Source organism: Corticium candelabrum, chromosome 1 (assembly GCF_963422355.1).
Source record: "Corticium candelabrum chromosome 1, ooCorCand1.1, whole genome shotgun sequence".
Lineage (NCBI taxonomy): Eukaryota > Metazoa > Porifera > Homoscleromorpha > Homosclerophorida > Plakinidae > Corticium > Corticium candelabrum.
This window is the reverse complement of record NC_085085.1, coordinates 8,954,842-8,978,226: the sequence shown is the minus strand read 5'-3', so window position 1 is coordinate 8,978,226 and position 23,385 is coordinate 8,954,842. Positions and strand designations below refer to the sequence as shown.

The following is a 23,385-nucleotide window of genomic DNA, read 5'->3' as shown; positions in this document are numbered from 1 at the left end:
ATTTTTTAATGACAAAACAAACTACATGTCTAATAAAATTAGCAGGTTTCATATAGGAAAGTTGGCTTTTTAAGCGGATTAGTCCTGAATGTTCTTGTTCAAGACTGCTGTGTTCAGACTCTCCAAAACTTAGTTCTTGTAACTGTCAATACAGTAGCCATCTGAACAACTATAAATTACACTACTTTAGTATATTGTACAGTGACACACAATGGCTCATCTATATCAAGCTCACCCTGAGTGGTTAAACCAATGAAACCGATCAACAAGGACTACTGAATTTTGAAATAGCCTTGGTTCTCTAAAAACAAGTCAAATACAATATGTTTATCTTCTTAGTCTGTATGTATTAATTAATTACCTGTTCAGCACATACTCATGTAAGTTACAAGCGTTGTTATAAAGAATATATCGTGGTAGCCTCGGAGCCCAGACATTTCTAAATAAAGCACAGAGTAGGTGGGGAAAGGGCAAAAGTGGGCGGGAAGAAAGAAACGTCTGGGTGCGCTTCTATAGAAAGCCAGTTCAGAAATAGGCGTACCCACAATAGCCAATTTGATAATCATATTCCAACATCAACATACTAATAGAGCTCGTGGGACAATTCCTCAGGCTCTATTCTTTGTCCTTCGCATCTGCAGCTAGCTGCTATGGCAAATTTTGGAACGCCAAAGAAGCCTTCATCTGATGTTTGCTGAATATGTGGAACACAATTCAGGAAAGACAGGAGGGACAGAGTTAGTCTGTTTCACACCACCGCACGTCTCCACACTCTTCTGCAAGAAGCTACGGCTCTTGCTGTTCATGAAGACGATGACTTTCCTCAGTTTGTTTGTACCACTTGCCCTCAACTAGCTCCTAAATTTGAGCATCTCCATCGTCAGCTTGAGGAAACCTAGAAACACTAAGAAATACTTGATTATGTTGGCAGTTTGGTAGGGAATAGAATTGTATGGTATATGTTGCACCTACAGTAGAAAATACGTATACTTTTTCACATGATGTATACTTTCAGTTTGTATAGATTTTCTGGGTTTTACTATGTTATGACTTGTGACATGTTGATTGTGATAGTACACAGGTCAAGTGCTGCTATAATGTTGTACACATGAAATTTTCAAGAGAGACACCTTCAATGTATACTGAGTTTGTACAATTGAATAGCATCATTTGAAATGGTGTTCTTGGTGACTCAACGTTTTGCAACACTTCAAACCCGTATGATATTCCATGAGGGCAATATGTAGTTAATATGCCGGGAGACAGAGAATGGTGTCCTATCTTCTTTTTGTGGCAAATTGTTGTTTTACATTCTTGGGAAACATCAACTTGAAATTTAGGAATACTAAACATAAACACAGCATTACCAATGACCCACTACACAACTGCCAACACAACTACCTTCTGCACTGAGGAAAATTAGGAAAGAATGCATAGTCCTCAAACAGGTTATCATGCAACTTGAGGTGGTGGGTATAGTCTTTCTGTGTTCTGCTTTGTGTTTCATGAAGGAGCCATCATACAAACGACCAGTTCCTGAACAATTCTTCCTCAGTAATCTGCCATACAACTTGTTTTGTCCTGAAGGCAAGCACTGATGAATTGTTGCAAAATGACTACACATTTACATAGATGTAGGGTATCATAGTGCGTCAAATCGTCTCCTTTGCAGAATTTAGCTAAAATTTCTTGGGTGAGACGATCCTCTTCAACTGTCCCTGCAGCCTGCATTACGCGCAGTTACGTGCAGACAGGCGCACATTTATGTGCAGTTGGGCGAGCAGTTACGCGCAGTTGGGCGAGCAGTTACGCGCAGTTGGGCGAGCAGTTACGCGCAGTTGGGCGCACAGTTCCCAGATTAATACATGGCTCACAAGGAGGAGGTTCCAGGTCAGTTAATGACTACGGTGATTGCTTCTTTGTTTGGACACAATTAGCAACTTCCTGTATGACACTTGCTTGGCGCTGCCCTACTGTTGCGTTTACACCAGGTGTCAGATAACTTAAAAGTCACTACTATAATGCCCACTACTTGAAAGCTGAAACGGACATACTTTGAACTATGGATTGATAAGTAAAACAGCTGTAGCTAGGAAGCTTATGTAGTTGAAGCATTGGTTGAATCTTTGAACGTAATTTCATAGCTAAACGTTTCTATCTTGGAACTGTTTATTCCACTAGCAGCAATTATCTACGCCCACCTCTGCTCTTCAATTCCTTATCTATTGATCGCATTTCCCATGTAGTCTTCTATTTGGGAATGGGCTTAGTACAAGATTCATGAAAATAGAACTGTGTCTGTCTGGTCTGTCTTTCTGTCAAGTAGGTAACATCTACTATTTTCAAACATACAGTAGGGTGTCACTTATCCGAATATCAGTTAACCAAACGCGTCGGTCTACCAGACAATCTGTACCTCGGACTCACTCTAGTTTTGTGTGCACAAAATGATAATGCACATGAACATCAGAGTACATGTTTAGTTCTCATCCTCGCTATGGCAATGTTGAAAAGCCCCAAGAGCCGCAGAAGAAGCAAAAACGAGTGTTGTCTCTATAGAAGAAAAATAGAAATTTACACCAAATATTCAGACGGCTGGAGCTACCCTCGTATAGTGGTGAAGACTATGGAATTGCCAACTCGACTGCGTGTGACATTGTGAAAACCCAGGACAAAGTGCAGACTTAAGCGTCAGTTATCCTGATTATTTAGAGTTATGAACGGGTCAGGGAACAGAAGGGGTCAGATAAGTGACATCCTACTGTACATCTATAATACAATGCTACCCAGGTAACTATATAAGTTTCACAACTACAAGAGTTCACTAGCACTAATTAGGAAAAACATATAACACTTAAAAACAATGCAGACTACCCGGAACCAACTTGTGGCTGGCTGGCTGGCTGGCTGTTTGTCTGTCTGTCTGTCTGTCTGTCTGTTTGTCAAAGAACATTTATTGAAACATCAACGCTAATACAGAAAAGGCTATGTATGTCGCTAAGAGTTCAAGTTAAATGACCATAGTGGTCGTAGAAGGAAAACTCTAACGAATAGCCATCTGATGTTTGTAGCTATCCTCTACAGATTCATTACTACAAACTATTCTGTCAATCTTTTTAGCTAAAACACTACTCAGTATTCGCTGCCAGTGTGTTTTAAATTTGATCGACTTCAGCTTTCCATCTTCATCATGTGATCTTAGTGAGATCTGGTGGAGAAACTTCTCTCCACTGTTCCCCCAACATCCAAAATGTTTGAAAACCAAGGGAATCAAGCAAGGATAACTTCTACCACTGTGTCTTTCTATGCTGTACTTCTTTATCTTCTTTTCTTCTCTTTTTTTACGCTGCTGATCCATTCGTTGTTGGCTGCAAGTGCTCCATAGGTGTGCCAGAGAGATGTCAAGTTCAATGTTGAAGTCAGTTGCATTATGACAGCTATGTCAGGTCTGGATTGAGAGCTGTTGTAACAATCTCTTGGCTCAATAATGTGAGGAAATCACACACGTTTCAAACGTTTGGATCAAGCAGAGTCCATTGAGTTGTGTGACCAAACTGGACCGTCTCCTGTCTTGCAAGTAATGAGGTGGTATTCGTCGGTGTCCAGTGTCTTTCTGCAATTTGCATTCAATTATAGTCTGTGTGTCTTGCTGGCTAACTGGCTGGCTGGCTTTCTGTCTGTCTGTCTTTCTGTCTGTCTGTCTGTCTGTTTGTCTGAATAAATCAAGATTACTCGTGCTGCTGGATGCTGATTTTGAGCAGGGTCTTACTGGTATCCAAACTATTCTACGCATTATTCTAGCCATCTACAAAGATGTATTGCAAACAACGGTGGTCTTGCGAATAGTAATTTTGTTTTTGCTTATTGTTTTACTCATGCGCATTTCTTGGGTGTTATTCTGGAATATCATTGAGTTCTAAAGAATTTCATAACCTATTTTAAAAGCAAGGGAATGTCTGGCATCAGCTGATAAAAACTAGCACCATGATGTCTTCACACTTCCTTCCAAAAGATCTAAATGTGGTGTGAACTGTAACTGTATTGTCCTCTTCACTTGCAGGTTGACAGAACTGAGTGGATATATTACTGACAGCCCATTGCAATATGAGGCGTGGATGTCCTGCACGTGGATTATTGACACTCAAAGGTATGATCGATTGTGTGGACAACAGTGGATAGTTGTGTGCTGTAGAGATACATAGTGTAATGAAATCAGATTGTTGCAAAGTATGCTATTTTCTGTGAAGTCACTGATTGGTTTGCTTCTAGGATATGATACTTCTCTTATTTTTAGACATGACTTTCGTCGTCCAAATTTAGTAATTTTGTGGCCTTTAGAAAGATTTGCTTTGCTTTATAAGTTTAAATCTTGAAGTGACATCAATAAATTATCTAGCTTCTGAAACAAAGTGGCAAAGTCGGGCGGTCTCTTTTCATACTTTGTTGTTAGGAATGTCACATTTGCATGTTGTCACAAGGTGGATCTTAATAACGAGATTGCATTTGGACCATCTGATCTCATCTACATGTGCACGAGAGACAATCTGCCTCTTTAGCTCATTAAGTAGTAGCTTTAGTCGATAGTCTTTTCTTTCTTTGTGACATTGGACATAGTTTTGACTTGTAAAAAGTTGAGTTGTTGCATGCTGAACCCAATTCTGAAGAAGAGGATCTTACTAAAGGTGAATCGGAACTTGATATCTGGGTTACAGGCTACTATCAGTGTGATAATTTTAATTGTATGCATAAACGTACATCGACAAAATAGGAGACATGCTCAAACGTAAAATTCTACAATGCAGCTCATGCTGTGTATCAATATATAACACTCTGCTGTAGACTTCACATGTGTAAAGTATACTTTTCAAATGTCATCTTGTGAGTTGGTTTCAACTTTCTTTATAGATAACTTCACACGTGTTTAGTATACTTTTCAATTGTCATCTCGCGAGTTGGTTTTCAACTTCCTTAATCAAGAGCATATAGGGAAGAGGGATGTACTAGATGTATGGTCTTAATTCTTCATATCAATATTGAACATTATAATTTCATGATAAGCCAGGGAATTTGTTACTTATCATTGTGTTTGTGTTGTGTGGCTTCTATATCTGTGTTCATTGCTGTGATCCTTACTTTATGTTGATTAGTTCTTGTGGGTAGGATGAGCTCTAAACTATTGTGTTTCGCTTAATTAACTGCAGATCTAATGTGTCAATTGTGTTGCGAATTCATGACTTTGCTACTGAGTGTATGTGGGATCATCTCTATGTTTTTGATGGTGATTCTGTGGAAGCACAATTGTTGGCTGTGCTTAGGTATGTGTTTGCTCTTTGGTAGTGTAGGAGGAAAGGAATCTTGTTAGCTACATGATTTGTGTTTCAGTGGTGCTTGGGAAGAAAATTTATTGTCTGCTACAGATATCACACCAACATCAACAGATTTTTCAAATAACACATACAATGAAACTCTAACAAAGAACAGTAGTGCAGCAGCTACACCATCACTCTTACCATCACTGTCACCATCTTCTACACCTCATTTCATGCTTAAAAATTCTCAAATGTCATCAACTGTAGCCACTCCAACACAGACGATTTATCCAACAGTTGGACTGCCTTACAAGAATTTTTCAGCAAATGAAAGTGTCACGCCAACTCCGGTTGTCCTTCCTTCTTCATCACTTGTGAATTATGATGGCGGATTGGAATTGGTGGCTCGCTCAGGAGCTGTTCTCTTATACTTTTTTAGTGATGCAGCATATGTTGCTGAAGGCTTCAACATTTCATACCAGTAAGTGTAGATGTGGGTATCAGAAATAGAGAAAAGCTTGGAATTACTTAATGGAGACTATGACCTTGCTGGCATATTTACTTACTACTAAAATGTATACAAGTGTGTGCAAAGCAATTACATGAAGCGTGAATGCGAATGTAAAATGGTTTGCTTAGAATCAGCATACAGTCTGAGTTCTACTAGGCTATGTGATTAATTGAGTGCATCTGTGGAAATGCACATGTGAGCTGTTCCCGTTTTCTTGTATTTTGCTTCTTTTGTTCAACTTATGATATACCATTATACAGTTCGCAGTAGCTGTCAAAAAGACTAAATTTTACTAGAATTTATTTTGTATGCTTTTGGGGCACGGTGTTTGCACCTTTGCCATAATTTCTAGAGGAAACATTTGTGCATTTGCAATTTACTCCTAATATGATATTTGCTGTATAAAAGAGGGTTTTGTGTCAGATAGTTGAGACGAAACCGTTAAGTAGGTGTTTCTGTATTACTTACTGGTTTTAGCTCGACAATTTGATTTGCTCTTGTAGTATACAGTCTGTTGCAAAGGATAAATCTATTATATGTTTCTGACCCAACTAAAATTTTGAAATTTGAAGTATAAGGTTTTCTAGTCAAAGGTAGACTTTCTGTATGGGTATTAGGAAGGAAATACAATTATTAAACAAACAAGCTTGCCTACCACCTATTGAGGGTATTGACATCTGTTGCATGTTCATTAGGAGTAAGGGTTGTCACAGTAGCTACTTGTTTTGTCATAGGATGGGCTGGTAATTTGCATTGTTCTGTATCTGTTTATTTACTACTTCCAGTGTTTGTTTTTGCATTTTGACGATAGCATGTTACAGTGTTGTTTTGTTTTTAGCATACTGGATAATGACAGAAACTGCTCTGGTAATGGGGTGTATGACTATGACATTGGCTTATGTAGCTGTGAAGCAGGTTGGACAGCATTGGACTGTTCAATATCTATGCAGCTTTGTGACACAAACTGCAGTTATCATGGGTTCTGTGACAACACAACAAATAAATGTGTATGTGAGGACGGCTTTACGGGAGTTGACTGTGATGTGAACAGTGCAGATGCACACTGGGAAGCAGTTGAGCAGTCACTAAGTGATGTTACTGCAAGAGCATCTCATTCAGCAGTAGTTTATGATGACTCTATGTTTATATTTGGAGGATATGCGTTTGAAACGGAGAGATTTGAGAATTTTATCAGGTTAGTTTGCAGAGCATGCTAATTTCAATATGTCAGTTTTGTACATACTGTATTACTTCAATTTTGCCACAGTAATATCAATCTGCTAGGAGAGGGGTACATTGAATGGAGATTAGCTAGGAGGAAGGACATTTTGTAGCAACCTAACTGATAGTTACACCAGGAAAGTGACTAGCCTAAAGAGTCAGTAATTTACATTACAATTGATGATGATGCTTATTGTGGAGGCACTTATAGTTAATGACATCTTGTATCATAAGATACTATCTTATCATCAAAAGTGAACTTACTGTAGTTGCAATGTTAGAATTAACTATTAGCAAAACATTGTCCCCATGTTGTTCCAACTTCTGTTTCTGAATCGTGTTTGAGACAATTTGATCATTTCTAGTAGAACAGAAGTGTGCCAACAGAGAACACCGATATCAATGTGTTTTGTAATGTTAGGATGACCAAGGAATTTGACGTTAAAGAGAAATGCATTTGTGAATAGGATTGCAAGTGCAATGAACAGAACATGATGCAAGTTTAAATGGAAGGAAGTTAGTAAGCTGCACAATGAAAAGGAACCAATTTCTATCGAGATTAATGAAAGAGGTAACAAATGTTTGAAAGAAAGTTGTTCCAGACTAGCCATGAAGCACGGTGAGTTACTGGAGAGTTTGCTTAGTAGGGTTTACAGCTAGTGTTAGCTGATGGAATGTCATTTCAGTGTTGGAATATGACACAAGACCAACGATTCACAACAACCTTCAGAAGAGTACAAATACAAAGACTTTTTGGTTGGATTTCATTGCCAGATTATTTGACGTTATCCTATTAGTGACTATGTATCACAGTGAACATCAAGTTTAGTTGCATAAAATGTTTACACTTTGTGTGTAATTACAGTTGATCAAACACTACTGCAATTAACACCTTATTGTGGTAGATTTTCTAGCAAGACCGTGTCATATACATGTAATCGTAGTTCTAGTTCTTTGACAAAGCTGAAGGACTATGGGGTGGGAGAGAGTCAAGGAGGTACGATAATACATGCAAAAAATATGACTTTCAACCTTACCTCACGTGGATTACCAATCAGGCATCTGTTATATCTTTGTGAATGCTTTGCCATCTGTATGAAATGGATGTGTAGTTTTTCATGTAGTGTCTTTGTCTATTGTGGTACTTGAGTGTGTCTATTTCTGGTGTTGTGTTTGTTGTTAACATATGCGCAGCTATTGTATAATGGATGGTAATAGAATGGGATTATTTACTGTTTGCTTTTTAGATATGATTTCAAGTTTTCAAACTGGTCTACTGTTGAACACAACAGCACAGTCCCAGAGCCCGTACAAAGATATGGACATTCTGTGGTTGTCTATAAGGTTAGTACAGTGCAAAATGAAGTCAGATTAATAAATTGTTGTTTATGAGATTTATGACAAGAGAAGGAATTGTTTAGTATGCTTAGTGTGTAGTGCAAAAGTGAATCTACTTTTGAATTTGATCGTATGGTTCTCAAAATCTGGTTATGAAAGTTGTTATTGTTTGAAAATTTATGACAGCCTTATGCTATCTTTGAAAGTTTCTTGTTGCATTTTTTTGATATCTTGAAGTACTCTGAAAGAAGAGAATTGTGTGGGGTGGGGGTGGGAATTTGTGCGATCAAAGCTATCACACAATTATATTAATAGAGTTGGATTTCTTCCTGCACAAGTTAGTTGGGTTGGACTTGTAATAGTGACGTTCCCCTGAAATTGCCTGACTTTTTTTTTTCGCACAATTTTCTTTTAGGGTATTAGAATATATTATGGCACCTTGTTGCATGTTGTCAAGTGTATTCATACCATTGCTAGGATTATTTTTAGAGCATATCAAGCCAATACACATAGCAACAGACCGATAAACCTAGCAACACCTCTGTATTGTAATGGTAATGGTACGGCTACTCGCCAGTGTTTTGTTCTTCCCTTGGGGAGTTGACACAACAGTCAAGAACACCTCACTTCATAGGTTGATTTTGTCTGAGTATGCAGTCACCCACCTAAACACCAAAGTGAAAATCATTCATATTCAGTGCCTTATAGCTTGAAATTTTTGTTAATAGAATGTGGCAAGAGGCAGCATGCAAGAGAGGCAACATGCAACAAAACACTTAAAACATGGTAGAATCGCCAATACCGCAAATATTCGTCTCAAGTCTCAGGGAATATTTGTGGTATTGTCTCATGGGCCATGCTCCAAAGCCCTGTTCACAATTTAGTGTATTCCAATGTAGGCAATGTACGTCACGATAGCAGACACCTCTTTTCAAGCATTGCTCTTGGCAATAATATCTTTGTATGTGTGGGAAGGCACTAGCCACAAGCAAGGGTAGCTTCTGACAGCTTCAAGTAGCTTCTCCTCCATATTTTTTCAAATTGGTGTGCCCTATCATAACCATGCATGAGATTCCTTGTGCAATGGCTATTGGTCAAACTTACTATTTGGTTTCATTAACGTGACATGACATGACGAAGATAATCCAGTTCACAATGAAATGTTTGCTATGTTTGTTACGTTCCATTGGTGCCAACGTAGATATTATAAACCGGCCTTAACTTATATATATATATATATATATATATATATATATATATACACACCGTACTGACACGATTAATACCCCAGGCCTCGAGTAAAGTCCCATCCCCACCTTTGGTCTAGGTCCTAAGATTCTCACACCTTTTTGTTCTTTAATTGGTGCTAATTAGCGCTTTCTATATATACTAGCTTCTTTAATTGCCTACGAATTTGGCAACGTGTTCTAGGCAGCTATGCCCAAGAGATATCGTAGCTTCACTGTTGAATACAAGATCAGGGTTGTTGAATGGCATCAAGGCAATGGCTCGGTGGTGTCAAAAACTGCCAACCAATTTAGCATTGACAGGAAGTGTGTGCGGGACTGGAATGCAAAGTACGAGGAGCTAAAGCGACGCGAAGCAACTCCGAAAGGAAAGAAAGCAAGAAAGATGCATGACGGACGTGAATCATTAAGTGTACAGCTTGATGACCGGGTGTTTGACTTTTTGCAAGAGAGGCGAAAGTTTGGCCTGGCAGTTTCTAACGTCGCACTGATAGACGAAGCAAAGCAAGTTGCTGCAGAACTAAACATTGTAGGATTTAAAGCAAGCAATGGATGGCTTGTCAGGTGGAAGCAACGCTTTAACGTAGGACTATGGCGCAAAACGTATGAGTCTCAAGCCATTCCGGAGCATTATCAAGATGACCTTTTTGGATTTCACCGACAAATTATTCGGTTGCGTGAGACACATGACTATACTCCGTATACTTTGGCAAACATGGATGAGACAATGATTCGCTACGACAGTGTTACTATCGTTACCAACAATGTTCGTGGTGAAAAGACCATAAGAGTACGAGGTACCGGTTACCAGGAGAAAGGCTGCACTGTTGCTCTTACAATTACAGCTAGTGGGCACAAGCTGCCGGCACTCGTCATATTCAAGGAGCCAACAGGTGCAATCGGTGCGCGAGTGAGGTGCCATTTGATGATTCCAGCTAATGTCCTTGTAACTGCGTCAAAGAGCGGTTGGATGACTAGAGAAACAGCGGCCCTTTGGATTAGAAGGGTGTGGGGTAATCCTGAAGGCGATGTTCGATGTCTTCTCGTACTAGATGAGTACAGAGTGCACAAAACGGAAGAGGTGAGAGAGTATGCGGAAGATAAGAAAACCGATCTCGTCTATGTTCCAGGTGGGTGTACTAGCCTCGCATAACCACTAGATGTTTCAATCAATAAGCCATTTAAGTCGAATATGCGTCATTTGTGGGAACGATGGGCATTTGATAACCTGAGAGGCACAGCTAGGGTGCATCTGTCACGGCAACAAGTAATCAACTGGATTTCTGAAGCATGGTCATCCATGTTACCAGATACAATTGTGAAATCATTTCTCGCTGTGGAATCTCCAATGCTATGGACGTATCACAGGATGATGAGTTATTAGATCACTTTCCACTAGATGAAACAGAGACGAGACAAGAGGCAGCAAGCTTGCTATTCAGTGACTCTGAATCAGATTCCGAGTTTGAAGGTTTTAATTTTAATGACTCAGAGTTAGATGATTAGATTCTTCATTTTACCTTGTGACTGCAGTCGTCCGCAATGGATGGCTTGTCAGTGGTTAATTACTTGTCAATTGGTTAAGTTAATTACTTTCACCAATTAACACCTCCGGGTGTCAGGTTTTGAGTAAAGTCTCATTCCCTAGTTTACCTTTGATGCTAGCCAACCATGGGGTGGGGTATTAATCGCGTCAGTACGGTATATCATACTGTATTAAAGTGGTTATCATTAATTTGTATATTTGTAAAAAATGTTAGAAAAGCAAGGAGGTACATTTTGACTTAGGAATGGATGCCATTAGCATGTAAATGTTAAGTTTACAAGTTTCATAGCTTTATGGTGAATACATTTGTACATAGGCGAATGTTTTCATGTCTTATTGCTGTACAGCTCAGTCAAATGTGGGATAGATATCTGATTGCAAGGATCTAAGTCAGCTATAGTTCTGAATGACAGCGGAAGTGTGCTACTGTAATTTCAGGTATGAGCCATAAAACAGGACTTTGTAAGAGTCACGAGACTTGGCAAGTAGCGTACGCTAAACATATAAGGCTGAACCAACTCCAGTCTGCCGGGCTATGTGGCGGACTTTAGCCCTATTTACACAACAATTATTTGGGCCGAGCTGGGCCACGAGCACGGCTTACTTGAATGCCAGGTTGGGCCCCGGTTATGATATAGCTCCGCCCATTATTGACTAGCACTTGTATTCAGTTAATCATGGCGAAAAAGATCGTGAACTTCATCTCATTTGCTTTCCACACGCTCTTATCTCCCCATATCCCAACGAGTGCCGTCACCTCTTTGTCAGTCCATAGTACGTTTCTGCATCCTGCCATCGTTTACAGACCATGTGATTGACTCGCAGTTCTGAGTCTGTGCATCTAGCTGAGATGCCAATGATGGCTATGGACGTGTGAACACGGAAACAAGGCTGAGCCTGGGACTACAGACCCAGGTCGAGCCTGGGACACAATTTAGCACACCTCGTGTAAATGTGGCTTTTGTCTGTTGTGCTGCAGGAATATGCCTCACCTCTTGTGTGGCCCAATTTAGAGCTGTGTTTCTTTGTTATGTTGTACGTGGCAACCAGAAACAGTGGATGAACAGCCAATCACCTCTTGTGTGGCCCAATTTAGAGCTGTGTTTCTTTTTTATGTTGTACATGGCAACCAGAAACAATGGATGAACAGCCAATCAGATGCGTGGAAGTGTTTATGAAATATTTCTTACCAGAACAATGTAGTTCATGTTTGCGATTGCCAATTCTTGTGGAAATGAACAACAGAACTTATCTGTCTGTAACTGCTAACACGAAATCAACTGCTTTCTTGCCTTACGACAACCTTTATACAGGAAACTAACATTACATAACCAGGAGCTATTTGTATGTCCTGTATGTAATAACTCTCGTTACTGTACTTAGGCGACTACAGAGTATTTACGGACTTTGCGGTCATGCAAAACGACAGTTGTTATATAGATTTTACAAGTAGCATGTTTAGAAAAAATAGCATGTAAATTTGTAACTCTTCGCGACAATTCTAAATTTCTATCGTTGTTTTTAGAAGGCTGATAGCTGTGGAAGCAACTGCGTGAACACAGCTTCAAGTACTAGTTGGGATTTGTACCATTTTTATAAAAGGTTTTAGTAGCATGCATGTTGTTTACAACTGTGGAGGGTAGTATAGGAGAATGTAGAAATAGGAGAGATGTAAATACATTGGCTGGGTTTGATGTTCTAGCTGCCAAAGCTATTGACTGCGTGTGTAAAATAGACTGTACCTGGTTACAGTGGTATGACTTCCAGGTGATTGCTATATTGAGTCTGCTACTGTAGTAATTATAGAAAAAAAAGAGACATGAACTAGTGAATTTTTAACCTTGAGAATGCTTACTTATTCTCTAAGCTTTAAATTTTTACTTAGTTTTGAGAGTAATTGTGTATGGGTTTTTATTGCATAGGATGCCATGTATATGTACGGTGGCTCTATCAACAATCGTCCAACTAATGAATTCTGGTCTTTCAATTTTACTTCAAGTCAATGGAGCTTTATTTTGCCCGTTGCTGTAGAAAATGGGACACTGGAGAAACTTAATGTCTCTCACCACACGGCGACTGTTGTTGAGGACGTGATGGTTGTCTTATTTGGATTGAGTCATAAATTTGGATTGACAGCTGTCGTACAAGAGTATGATTTTGAAGCTAACACGTGGCGTCACATCAACACAGCTGGTGCTGAAGTAAACGGAGCTGCTGGACATGCAAGTGTATATGTTAGAAATTTGAGAAGAATCTTTGTGTCTGGTGGGCTCAAATACACCAACAATCCTCAGAGAACAACGCCATCAAGTGAATTGTTGGCGTATGATCTAGCTTTAAAGCAGTGGTAAGATTTGCAGTTGTTAATGGCTTTATGTGTTGTGGCCAGTCATTGTTGTTAGTTTCAGTTTAGTCTTGTCCGTTGCCATTGTAACTTCAAATATGTTGTGTGAAATTTATAGTAAAGTAGAAATTTATAGTAAAGATTAAATATTAGTGATAACTAAAGGTTGGTTCACAATACCTGCCACACTGATGGATGGTGTTGCACAAACTGGAGTAGCAGTATTTGAACTTGTTGCGGCTTCAGGTGGCACCACGAGTGCTGCAGTGGATAGGATTGAGTTCTATTTGACGAGGTGGAAGTACATCAGACATGCAAGTATGATTTTGACCAATAGAAAAACACGAGCATACACACGTGAAATTCTGGCTGGAGTCTCCGTTAGTACATTGGACACACCCACTACTTCCTTGCTTTCTTGTTCTTTGTGGTGATACCACAACAGTAGCATGAGATCCATTGTCTACTTCTCTATATTTATACACATGATGCAAATGTGCTACATTTTATGTTGTGAACAAACAAGGCGGTAGCATGTGGCAACTCTCATCAATATTGTGAACCAAGCTTAAGTGCTCTCATTAGCTCTCTGCTGGTTTAGATTAGGAAGCCTTTGTCATTTTGGTTGTAGTATTTTTTGAAGGTAGCCATGATGGTATGCCTTCTTTAAACTGTAGGTTACTTACTGCTTAAAGTCAGTTTTACCCCAGCAGCATAATTCATGTTTCTTAATGGGTTTTGTCATAAATAAACAAAACTTACCTGACTGCATTTTTTGCTAACACAAATATTGATTGCTTTTGTGACATAGTAATAATACGGGAACATTGCATAACTAGGGGTGACTTGCATGTCTCGTATGTGATACCTCTTCTTACTTTGACAATTACAGACTATTTTAGCAGTGTTAGCGACTTGTGGTCATGTGAAATGATCGTTGGTGTATACAATTTTAGATCAATTTTACAAGTAGCACACTTAGAAGGAAAATGGCATCTAAGTTTATAATAGTTCGCGGCAATTTATCATGGCTTTCAGACAGTTTAGCCGTGGAAGCAAGGGTGTAAACACAGCTTCAATTACCAGCAATTATTAGAATACCAGGCATGGCAGACAAACAGATAAATGAGCTGATGGGCTAATGGAAAGCCAAACAGTAGTTAGAGAGAAATAATGATTTGGTATTGTGCATCTACATTTTTGGGCCAGAATGCTTTCCTTCTATTCTGAATGTTGTTTGTGTGCAGGTCAGTTTTAGAAAGCAGTGGCCTTCCTCGTTACTTTCATTCAATGGAATTGCTAGGGAATTTGCTTGTTGTATTTGGAGGAAACATGCACACAGACTTGACAACAAGCACAGGAACACCCTGCTACTCTGATGACTTTATTTCATTTGATTTGGGTAAGTCAGTCACAATCTGGTTGGAGTGTTTGAATTGAATGCTGTAATAGTAAACTATCATATTGGAAATGAAAGGACACGCTTGTTGTTTGCTGTGTTGATGACTGAATTGGACTTGGTTGCATGGACTGAATACTGAAGTTACCATTTTGTCTTGGAATGTTTCTAGTAAAAGAATATTTGTTTAGATAACTTGACTATTATGTTTTCTTGTAGCTTCAGGTAAATGTAGTTTTAACTGTTTATCTTTCTTTTAGGATGTGGCAAATGGAGGGATATGACTAAAGCTGGCTTGCCTAACTTTGTCAGCAGAATTGGCCATTCTTCAGTTGTATACAACAATTCCATGTATTTAATGGGAGGATTTAATGGAACAATGCACTCTACTCTTCTCCATTTTATTCCAGGTTTGCATATGCACAAGTAGCCTCATACGTAGGCCCTCGTGCATGGACAGGAGACAGCACCTGGTACACGTTTTGATTGCATGCATATATTACCTTGAATTGGGGTATTATATGCATGCATGCAGAATTGACATTGTCTGGAACTTCAGTTTGATTGAAGCAGCCTATGAACCAGTGCCATGTGTAAAGAATATGGGCGGCGGTACAATTTGTATATTTAGCACTGTACTGATATATGCGCACATGCAAAAGCAACGTGTACTAGGGCCTGGGTACGAGGATAGCTTACAAATTGATTTTACGGTACCTTAAGGCTTAATAAGCCAATTGCAGATATGATGGTTTGTGTTGTTACACCACTTATGAGGTAGAGTTATTACTAGCATCTCATTTAATTCAATCATATGTCCTGTCTACACTACAACACCGCATTGTGTATACACAAATGTGATTGCTGCTAAGCCATTTCTTACATGTTACCATTTCTGTGGTTTGTTCCATTGTGAATACATGTAGTATGGTACTAATTAGAATTTAAAGATACTACAGAATTTCAAGTTGACGAGGATGATCCGATGATTATCTTTAGCATCTCACTGGACATGTAATGAAGACATGATATGAGTGCTTAAACACTTACAAAATATTAGGAAGATTGCATGTGCTGATACTGAAATGATTCTTTACAAACATAATTGGTAGCAATAGAATTGCCAGGATTTGTGAGTTATAGACTAAACTATCAATTAATTTTGCTCAGTTTATTTGTTATGGCAACACTTGTTTAATTACTATGGAACACTAGCACAGATCTTTCAACTTTTACAATTTTGCCGTGAGACTCACGATTTACTGGCATGTCTCACAATCTCACAATTTGTGCCCAATTCTCGCAATTGCCAGTCCTTTCTCACGACAAGCCTACCGTGAGACACTCTGACAGTTGCCGTCTTTTCAGACATAGCAGATTCTTTGAACTAGATTCTCATATACAGCTCTGCTTGCTGGTATCTGGGGTATCCGAGCGGAGCTTCTAGCTTTGCATAGAAGTTTAAGGCGAAACCTTGGCACGTGCACAGCAACGCAAAGCAAGGCCAACACGTAGACTGTTAGCCACGCCTATTTTGGACACCGTTTACAAAAGGCAGTCTCACGATTTGGTGCGAAGAAAAGTTGAGAGGTTTGCTAGCATGTGACACAAATCCATGAAAAGTGTATACACTAACCTTGACAAAGCCATCATTCATTTTTATAGTGACATTCTGATGTTTTGTTGGAGCATACATGCTAATTTAGGGGAGATCAAGGTTAGAACTTTAGATTTGGTGAGATATTCGTAGTGTGAAGCTCACACATACTGATATTGCTCTTTTTCAAATGTTGCATATGTGTGAATAGGCAAGTTATAACATGATGGTATTTTTGGTGGTGGTTCGGCATTAGTTCATTTTATTAGACTGTGTTTGGCAGCTTGTTAGACTGGATATACTTACTTTAGAGCAGAGATTATACCAACAATGCAGCTCATTACGCATTGGCATCAGAACTTGGGCTAAGGGGCTCAGGTTTTCCAAATTGTCTTTACTGACCTCATAAAGCAGTAGTTGATAGTAGCACACCTTGATAACTCGGGACTGCATTATCTATCTGTACTTGTATAATACAATGTACACTAGCAATTGTTGCATAATAGTTTATCTAAAAACAGGTTGTTATTAGTCCGCAGAGAACAAATGCTTGTGACAGTTACGTTAGTCTTGCTGTGTTAGATCGGTTGCTATTGTGAACAAAATTAGTGAGAAACAGTGGCTAGAATTGAGAAATTAATTAATGGGCAGTTGGTGTAGGTCTTGCTGTTGAAATGTTGTACAACTTTGATCTCTGTTGTTGTTCTGTTCTTGCCTTTATCTGTTGTAATTTTATTTATGGTCACGTTGCATCTTTGTTTTAGCGCAATGTGAGTTACTAAATCGTGGAGAGTGTAATAGCTCTGCTGCTGGCTATGGCTGTGTTTGGCTGTTCAATGAGTCAAGATGCATTACTGCCGACAAATCCGAGCTGTTCTATATAGCCAATGTATGCCAAGAAAGTAAGAATTTGTTGGACACTCACTGATAATGACATAGTTTGAACGTTGCTGGTAGTTATAACTAAGGGTACATTTTAGGACTTTTAAAAATTAAATGCTGTCACAACCACAGGGAACATGAGCAATGATGGGGAAGCCAGGTTGGCTAGCGAAAGTCATTTGAAGTGTGTTGCATAGCAGTGTACAGTGTAGTGTGTCTTGAGAGACTCTGGGCGTGAATCAGTTATCTAGCGAAAGTTGCATTGGTTGAGTCAATAAACAACTACTTCAAAGATGACTCTGACGTATCACTTCATTTGCGTGGACCAAGTCTTGTACTGCTAAGTAACAGAAGATACAACTATCAATTAATATGTGTGTGTGTGTGTGTGTGTGTGTGTGTGTGTGTGTGTGTGTGTGTGTGTGTGTGTGTGTGTGTGTGTGTGTGTGTGTGTGTGTGTGTGTGTACATATATAAACTACTCACATGCAATGACAATACAGGCAATTGAAAGTAGTATTTGTGTGATTTGAATGTCATCCTTTGGTACTGTTATAGTTTTGGAATGTATTACTGACTCTTGCTTGGCTATTGTGAGAGTGTTGCTTGCAGATTTATTGATGTATCTAAACTTTGAGTAATTACAGGAATCTAGTCTTTCTCGTAGTGTAATAAAATCCTTAGTACTTGCTTTGCTTTGAAAAGTGTTGTAGGGATAATCCTAGTAGATACTGTGTGCAGTGGGGATTATAACATTTGTAAGTGGGTTGGACATCACTCAATGTACTCAAGTTTCATTTTTCATATTAAGATTATTAACTAGTTAATATAAAATGGAAAACGCTTTTGGGGCGATCCTCAGTGAGAACAGACACGAAACATAGTGATTGGTCAATAGGTTTTGCATCGAAGAAACTCCAGTGTATATGTAGATAAACTACTCAGAACGCAAACCACGTTGTTGTAAGTACACTGACGTGATTGCTCACACAGGTCAGGCAGAGCACTCCAGATGTTGGGGGGGGGGGGGGGCCAGGCCAGGCCAAGTTCGCAAGCAGTGAACATAAAAGATAGCTAATTTAGTTAATCACTTGAACCAATATTTCTGGAAGTTCTTGCCAAAAGCCCTTTGACAGAAGTCCCATTTTCAAAGTTGCCCACCCAGCTTGGCCGGCCCTGGGACTTTGATACACTGTACATACTTTAGCAAATATGTTCTTTCAATTGAAGGCTGTCTATTGGTTAGAGTAGCTACTTTACTATTTACATAACGAGGTGGGCAGAAGCTTATCTGCAATGCACACCCGAAGAACGGCAAGGCAATGAAGTGTTTAGCATGTCTCTAGGACCTTGCTGTTGAAAATTATTCTCAGTGTGGACACCGGACATGATGTTCGACTATCTGTATTTTGACTAGGACATCAGTGTGTTTTGGTCGGACGAATGTCCAATGTCTGACCATTATAATCAACACTGTAATGTGGAATTTGTACTTGCTGGGTACGTAGATAGATGATAGATAGTCGCAAGTAGTATGACCTTAGTAGCTTCTTCGATCTAGAGGCGAGGACAGCTGAGTACTTGTTGGCATTATCTGTATTATGAACAGTGTATGATGCGAGCTAGCAATGAACCAGTGTACTTGGAGACAAGCGCACAAACAATTGCATTCACAAGTTTACAAGTCGTGTATATAAAGAAGATAATAGCTGTTTGAAGAAAATTTTTGTGAGGGGAAAGTTTGTGCGATTTGTGCAGTGGCCTCAAATTGCACAACTAGATTAAACATGACAAATGTTATTTGCACATGCTTGGCATACATGTTGATACTGCATTAAATTTCGTAGGAAAGAGGCTTATTTGTTGAATCAGTAGACGTGGCTTCGGTCAGCCTATCAGCTAGAGGTATAGTTATGACCCACAATCACTCACTTTTTCTGATTATGGTGGAAGTCTTAATCTCGACAAAGCATGGGCTAAGTCACTCCTGAATTGTATGGGTTTTGTCAATAGGTGTGCAGCAATTGCTGCAAGATTGCCTGTGTCTGTCTTTGAGCATGTCAGGAAGGACTACTTGGAGAGAATCAAGACTGTACTGCAGTAAATACACACTCCCTGTGGCATTGATTAATGACTGGATGAAAATGGTTTTCCACTTGTCCCTTTTTCTAACTGGACACTTGAACAACAGGGTGCTGCCATGGTTAAAGTAGCAAGGGTAGATGATAAAAGAGAGATCACCACTGTGGTGCAGCCTCGATGGGAGGTGACCTACTGCCCTTGCAGTTGCTGTATACATGGAGACAACTGAAAAATGTGTTCTCCTTCCTTTGCTATTCCAGATGATTGGGATGTCTGGGACACAATGTGCAAATGAAACCACAACAGAAACCACAAGCGCTACATTGACAACATTTTGTAACCTTATGTTGAGAAAATTAGACTAGAGCTTGCACTGACCAGTGGTCACAAAACACTTCTTGTGTGGGACAGTTTTAGGGCGCTGTGAACATCGTCTGATGGTCTGTGCTGGAGAAAGTTAGCAAGACAACAAAGTTATTTTATTCCAGCAAACTGTACAAGTGAGTTACAGCCTTTTGATGTGTCTATCAATAAGCTTATGAAAGATTAATTGAAATTAAAGTGATCAAGTGGTCTCAGCTTGATGCAAGAAAGCGATTGAAGAAATGAAGATTGCCTTGTGAATGAGTGTTAGGAAGGTCACAAGTGCCAACTGCCTATGATTCTATTAGTTTTACACCTAAATTAAGGCTGGAGTCATTGACACTTTGAAAGAGAATATTTAGGAATGACAGTTAGTAGTAATTTATATGTTGTCCTAGTCTCTAGATTGCAGTTTGTCAACCTTAGTTTAACAGCTAGTGCTTCAATTAAATATTAGTACCGAAATTGCACAATTTTTCCTTGCAAACATTTCTTCTTTTACGGTAGTATACTCTCAAGGTCTTTATTGCAGGCTTTCTGGAAGCACATGAAAGGAAGGCAATCTTTGGACATCAAAAGAGCATTGTACTAAGTGACTATGTGCAAGTAGTGGAAGTGCATTAACACTTTATAATTGAATGACACATTGAATCTGTTTATATATAGTTTGAAGATTTTATGTTCTTTATGATGTAGAGTAGGTAGCGAGAGGATAGTTGGTCATATAGATTGTTGAACATCACTATAATTTTTAAATGCAGTTTTTGTTACAGACACAAGTTTACAGAATTTGGGATTGATTGGACTTTGAATTATCATTGGCAACATCTGGATGTTATGTACTGGTAGTCACAAAGACAGATTTGACTGTATAGGTGTATAAAAACCTGATGGTAGGGCTGTGTAGCTGAAGGCATGAAACTTTTGCAAGACATTTGATCTTGTTTGCAGATTAGCGTAGTTGGTTATAGTACATAAATGACAATTTTCAATATACTGTAAATGTCCAAAAAGGGCTCACCCAGTTAACAGCCTTCAAGCGATTGATGGTAAAATGTGCTTGTTGAAATCAATAATCACAAATATGTTTGATTAAGCACCTATGCGAACAAGTACCTCTCTCAGGTGGACATCCTAGTGTAACTTAAGGCTGGGTAGTCAGTCTAGGTGTAGGATTAATTCTTAATGTATTATTATCCTTTAGAGTGTAAACTGGTGCATGAACAGCATAGGTGTGTGCTTTGATCTGGTGGTTGTCAACGTCATTGTCAGTCTACAGTGTTACATCTTTGTTGCACTTAAGTTTGCCAGGCATGGTCTGGACGATTATAACTCATGGGCGGTCATTTGGACAGTCACGTTATGCAGGTTTGATTTTCAAAAACAAATAAGCACTCGAGGCTTTTTGGAAATTTAGTGTATATGTCATATGCAAAACGTGGATATGGACAAACCGTGGATGTCTTGTTTTTCTGGATAATTTGAGGGTTAGGGTTAGGGTTAGGGTTAGGGTTAGGGTTAGGTATGCATGGTTTGTATTGGCGATGGATAGTTTGCAGGCAATCCATGGATTGTCCTAATCTGCGCTTTGCACACAACATATATATATATATATATATATATATATATATATATAATTAATGTTAGATGTTGATGTTCGTGATTGTGATTTACATACATACATACATACATATGTACGTGCATACATATACGTACATACATGAGAGAACCCTTTATTGCTTAAGGGGAGCTGCTACTAATAATGCCAACATTGCCTCTAAAATGATGGCGCATTTAAAAACACTGCAGCGTCACTCAATTTAGAACTATTGAATACATTGTGCAATCATAAAACGTTCAACAATTTTAACTATTAAATCCGTTACTCTGACAATCTCATACATACGTACATACATACATACATACATACATACATATAGGTTGGTTAATTAAGTCACTGTAGTGTTTGTATTATAGGAATGGAGCAAATAGAATGTTCGCATTATGTGGAATGTGATGCTTGTCTTTCCAATTCTCTGTGTAACTGGTGCTCTTTATCAGCCGTGTGTGTGCCATATAATATGACAACTCTGTGTTCAAATGAAGTAGGAAGACTGGCAAATATAACATGAGATATACCAGTGTTTGTAATGCTTTTTCTGATTTTAGAATTCTGTGACGAATTCGAGCATGTGTAAGCGACCATGTGCTGTGTTTCGCGATTATTCACATTGTTCTCAATCTGTTGAATGTTCATGGAGTGGTAAAGAGTGTTTAGAATCGACATGTAAGTAACTGACTGACATATGCCTTATGCTTGTTTTTGTAAACATGTGACTTGACATGAAGATTTTGCAGCAGTCAGTTAGGTGGGCATGCTGAAGTGTACGTAAATGCATAACAGTTGGCAGCATTGAGGAACTTTCAGAAATTATGTAAGAGACAGATAGACAGACAGACAGACAGATAGATGTATGAACAATTGGTTGCTCTTGTTTGTGTCGTAATAAATTACATGCATGTGTAAGAAAGTAACTTTCGCAATCTCAGTTACCTGTGATGTAGCGGCACAATCATAAGATACAGCTCTGATGACAAATAGACAGGTAGACAGTGGTTTCATTTATACCGTACAACTTTACTTAAATGTGTGCAACTGGAACCTCTGCCTACACAGCTATGGCACAGAAGAAAAACTATACAAAGATCTAGGCTGCTGGTCACTACACAGCAATGTACAACATAACAGTCTACATAAATGAAAAAGACAACTGTTAGTAAAATAAGTCTTAGACTAGTTAGTCAAATCAGTTGTTCTCTTCCCACATGACGTTGCTTCTTCTACACTATATGGCAAAGAACATCCCAGAGACATATAATGTAATGTAATGTAATGTAATGTAATGTAATTTATATACATAAAGGAGAGCTGTGTGTGTGTGTGTGTGTGTGTGTGTGTGTGTGTGTGTGTGTGTGTGTGTGTGTGTGTGTGTTGTATGTAGGAAAGGATCTCCAAGATGGCAAGTCCGATCTCTACCAAATTTAGCTCCCGCACGCCGAATCCGTAGAGGTTGAAAGTTAAGCTGTCGTCTTCCGGACTTCTCCCGCGACAACTCGATTTTCCTGCCTCCGTTCACGAGCGAATATCTCTGGAACGGCTTATCAGATCTTTACCAAATTTACACTGCCCGTTCCTGACCTTGGATGATACACGCGGTGCGTGTTGATAATTGTGGGCGACGTTGAAAGATGCAACATATTTTTGAGTATATCCGGGTCGATTATTGCGGGCGACGTTGAAAGACGCAACATATTTTTGAGTATATCCGGGTCTTGAAAAACGTGTATCGTTTGTTTGGCCATCTAGGTGAATTGAATTCCTGCCATGTTCGATACACGTGTTCCCGCAACGCCAACAATGTCTTCGAAGTGACGACACCCAATGGGATGGTTGAAATGGCGAGATCTAGAGTAAGACGATCACAAGTCATAACTTCGTATATAACATGAACGGATTATCCGGGTGGGTATGTAACTGCACTTGACT

At 39.1% G+C, this 23,385-nt stretch overlaps 1 protein-coding gene and 1 long non-coding RNA gene across 3 annotated transcripts in view; one reads left to right on the top strand and one right to left on the bottom strand.

Annotated features, from left to right (window-relative positions):
* Positions 1-23,385, top strand: part of LOC134181841 (attractin-like) — a 34,608-nt gene that overhangs the window by 1,869 nt on the left and 9,354 nt on the right. Inside the window, exons 2-12 of one of the 2 annotated variants that reach the window (XM_062649117.1) lie at positions 4,061-4,147; positions 5,202-5,315; positions 5,383-5,790; positions 6,659-7,015; positions 8,289-8,385; positions 13,095-13,519; positions 14,764-14,918; positions 15,176-15,325; positions 17,277-17,414; positions 21,816-21,943; positions 22,008-22,125. In XM_062649117.1, coding sequence (XP_062505101.1) covers positions 4,061-4,147; positions 5,202-5,315; positions 5,383-5,790; positions 6,659-7,015; positions 8,289-8,385; positions 13,095-13,519; positions 14,764-14,918; positions 15,176-15,325; positions 17,277-17,414; positions 21,816-21,943; positions 22,008-22,125 — 2,177 coding nt within the window. The remainder of the gene's footprint in view (positions 1-4,060; positions 4,148-5,201; positions 5,316-5,382; positions 5,791-6,658; positions 7,016-8,288; positions 8,386-13,094; positions 13,520-14,763; positions 14,919-15,175; positions 15,326-17,276; positions 17,415-21,815; positions 21,944-22,007; positions 22,126-23,385) is intronic. The other variant, XM_062649123.1, reaches the window with a different exon arrangement.
* LOC134181860 (uncharacterized) lies at positions 5-1,563 on the bottom strand. Its single transcript, XR_009970210.1, has 4 exons — positions 1,402-1,563; positions 362-1,345; positions 236-301; positions 5-169 (listed from the first exon to the last, which is right to left on the bottom strand). It is a non-coding gene; the product is annotated as an uncharacterized LOC134181860 (long non-coding RNA).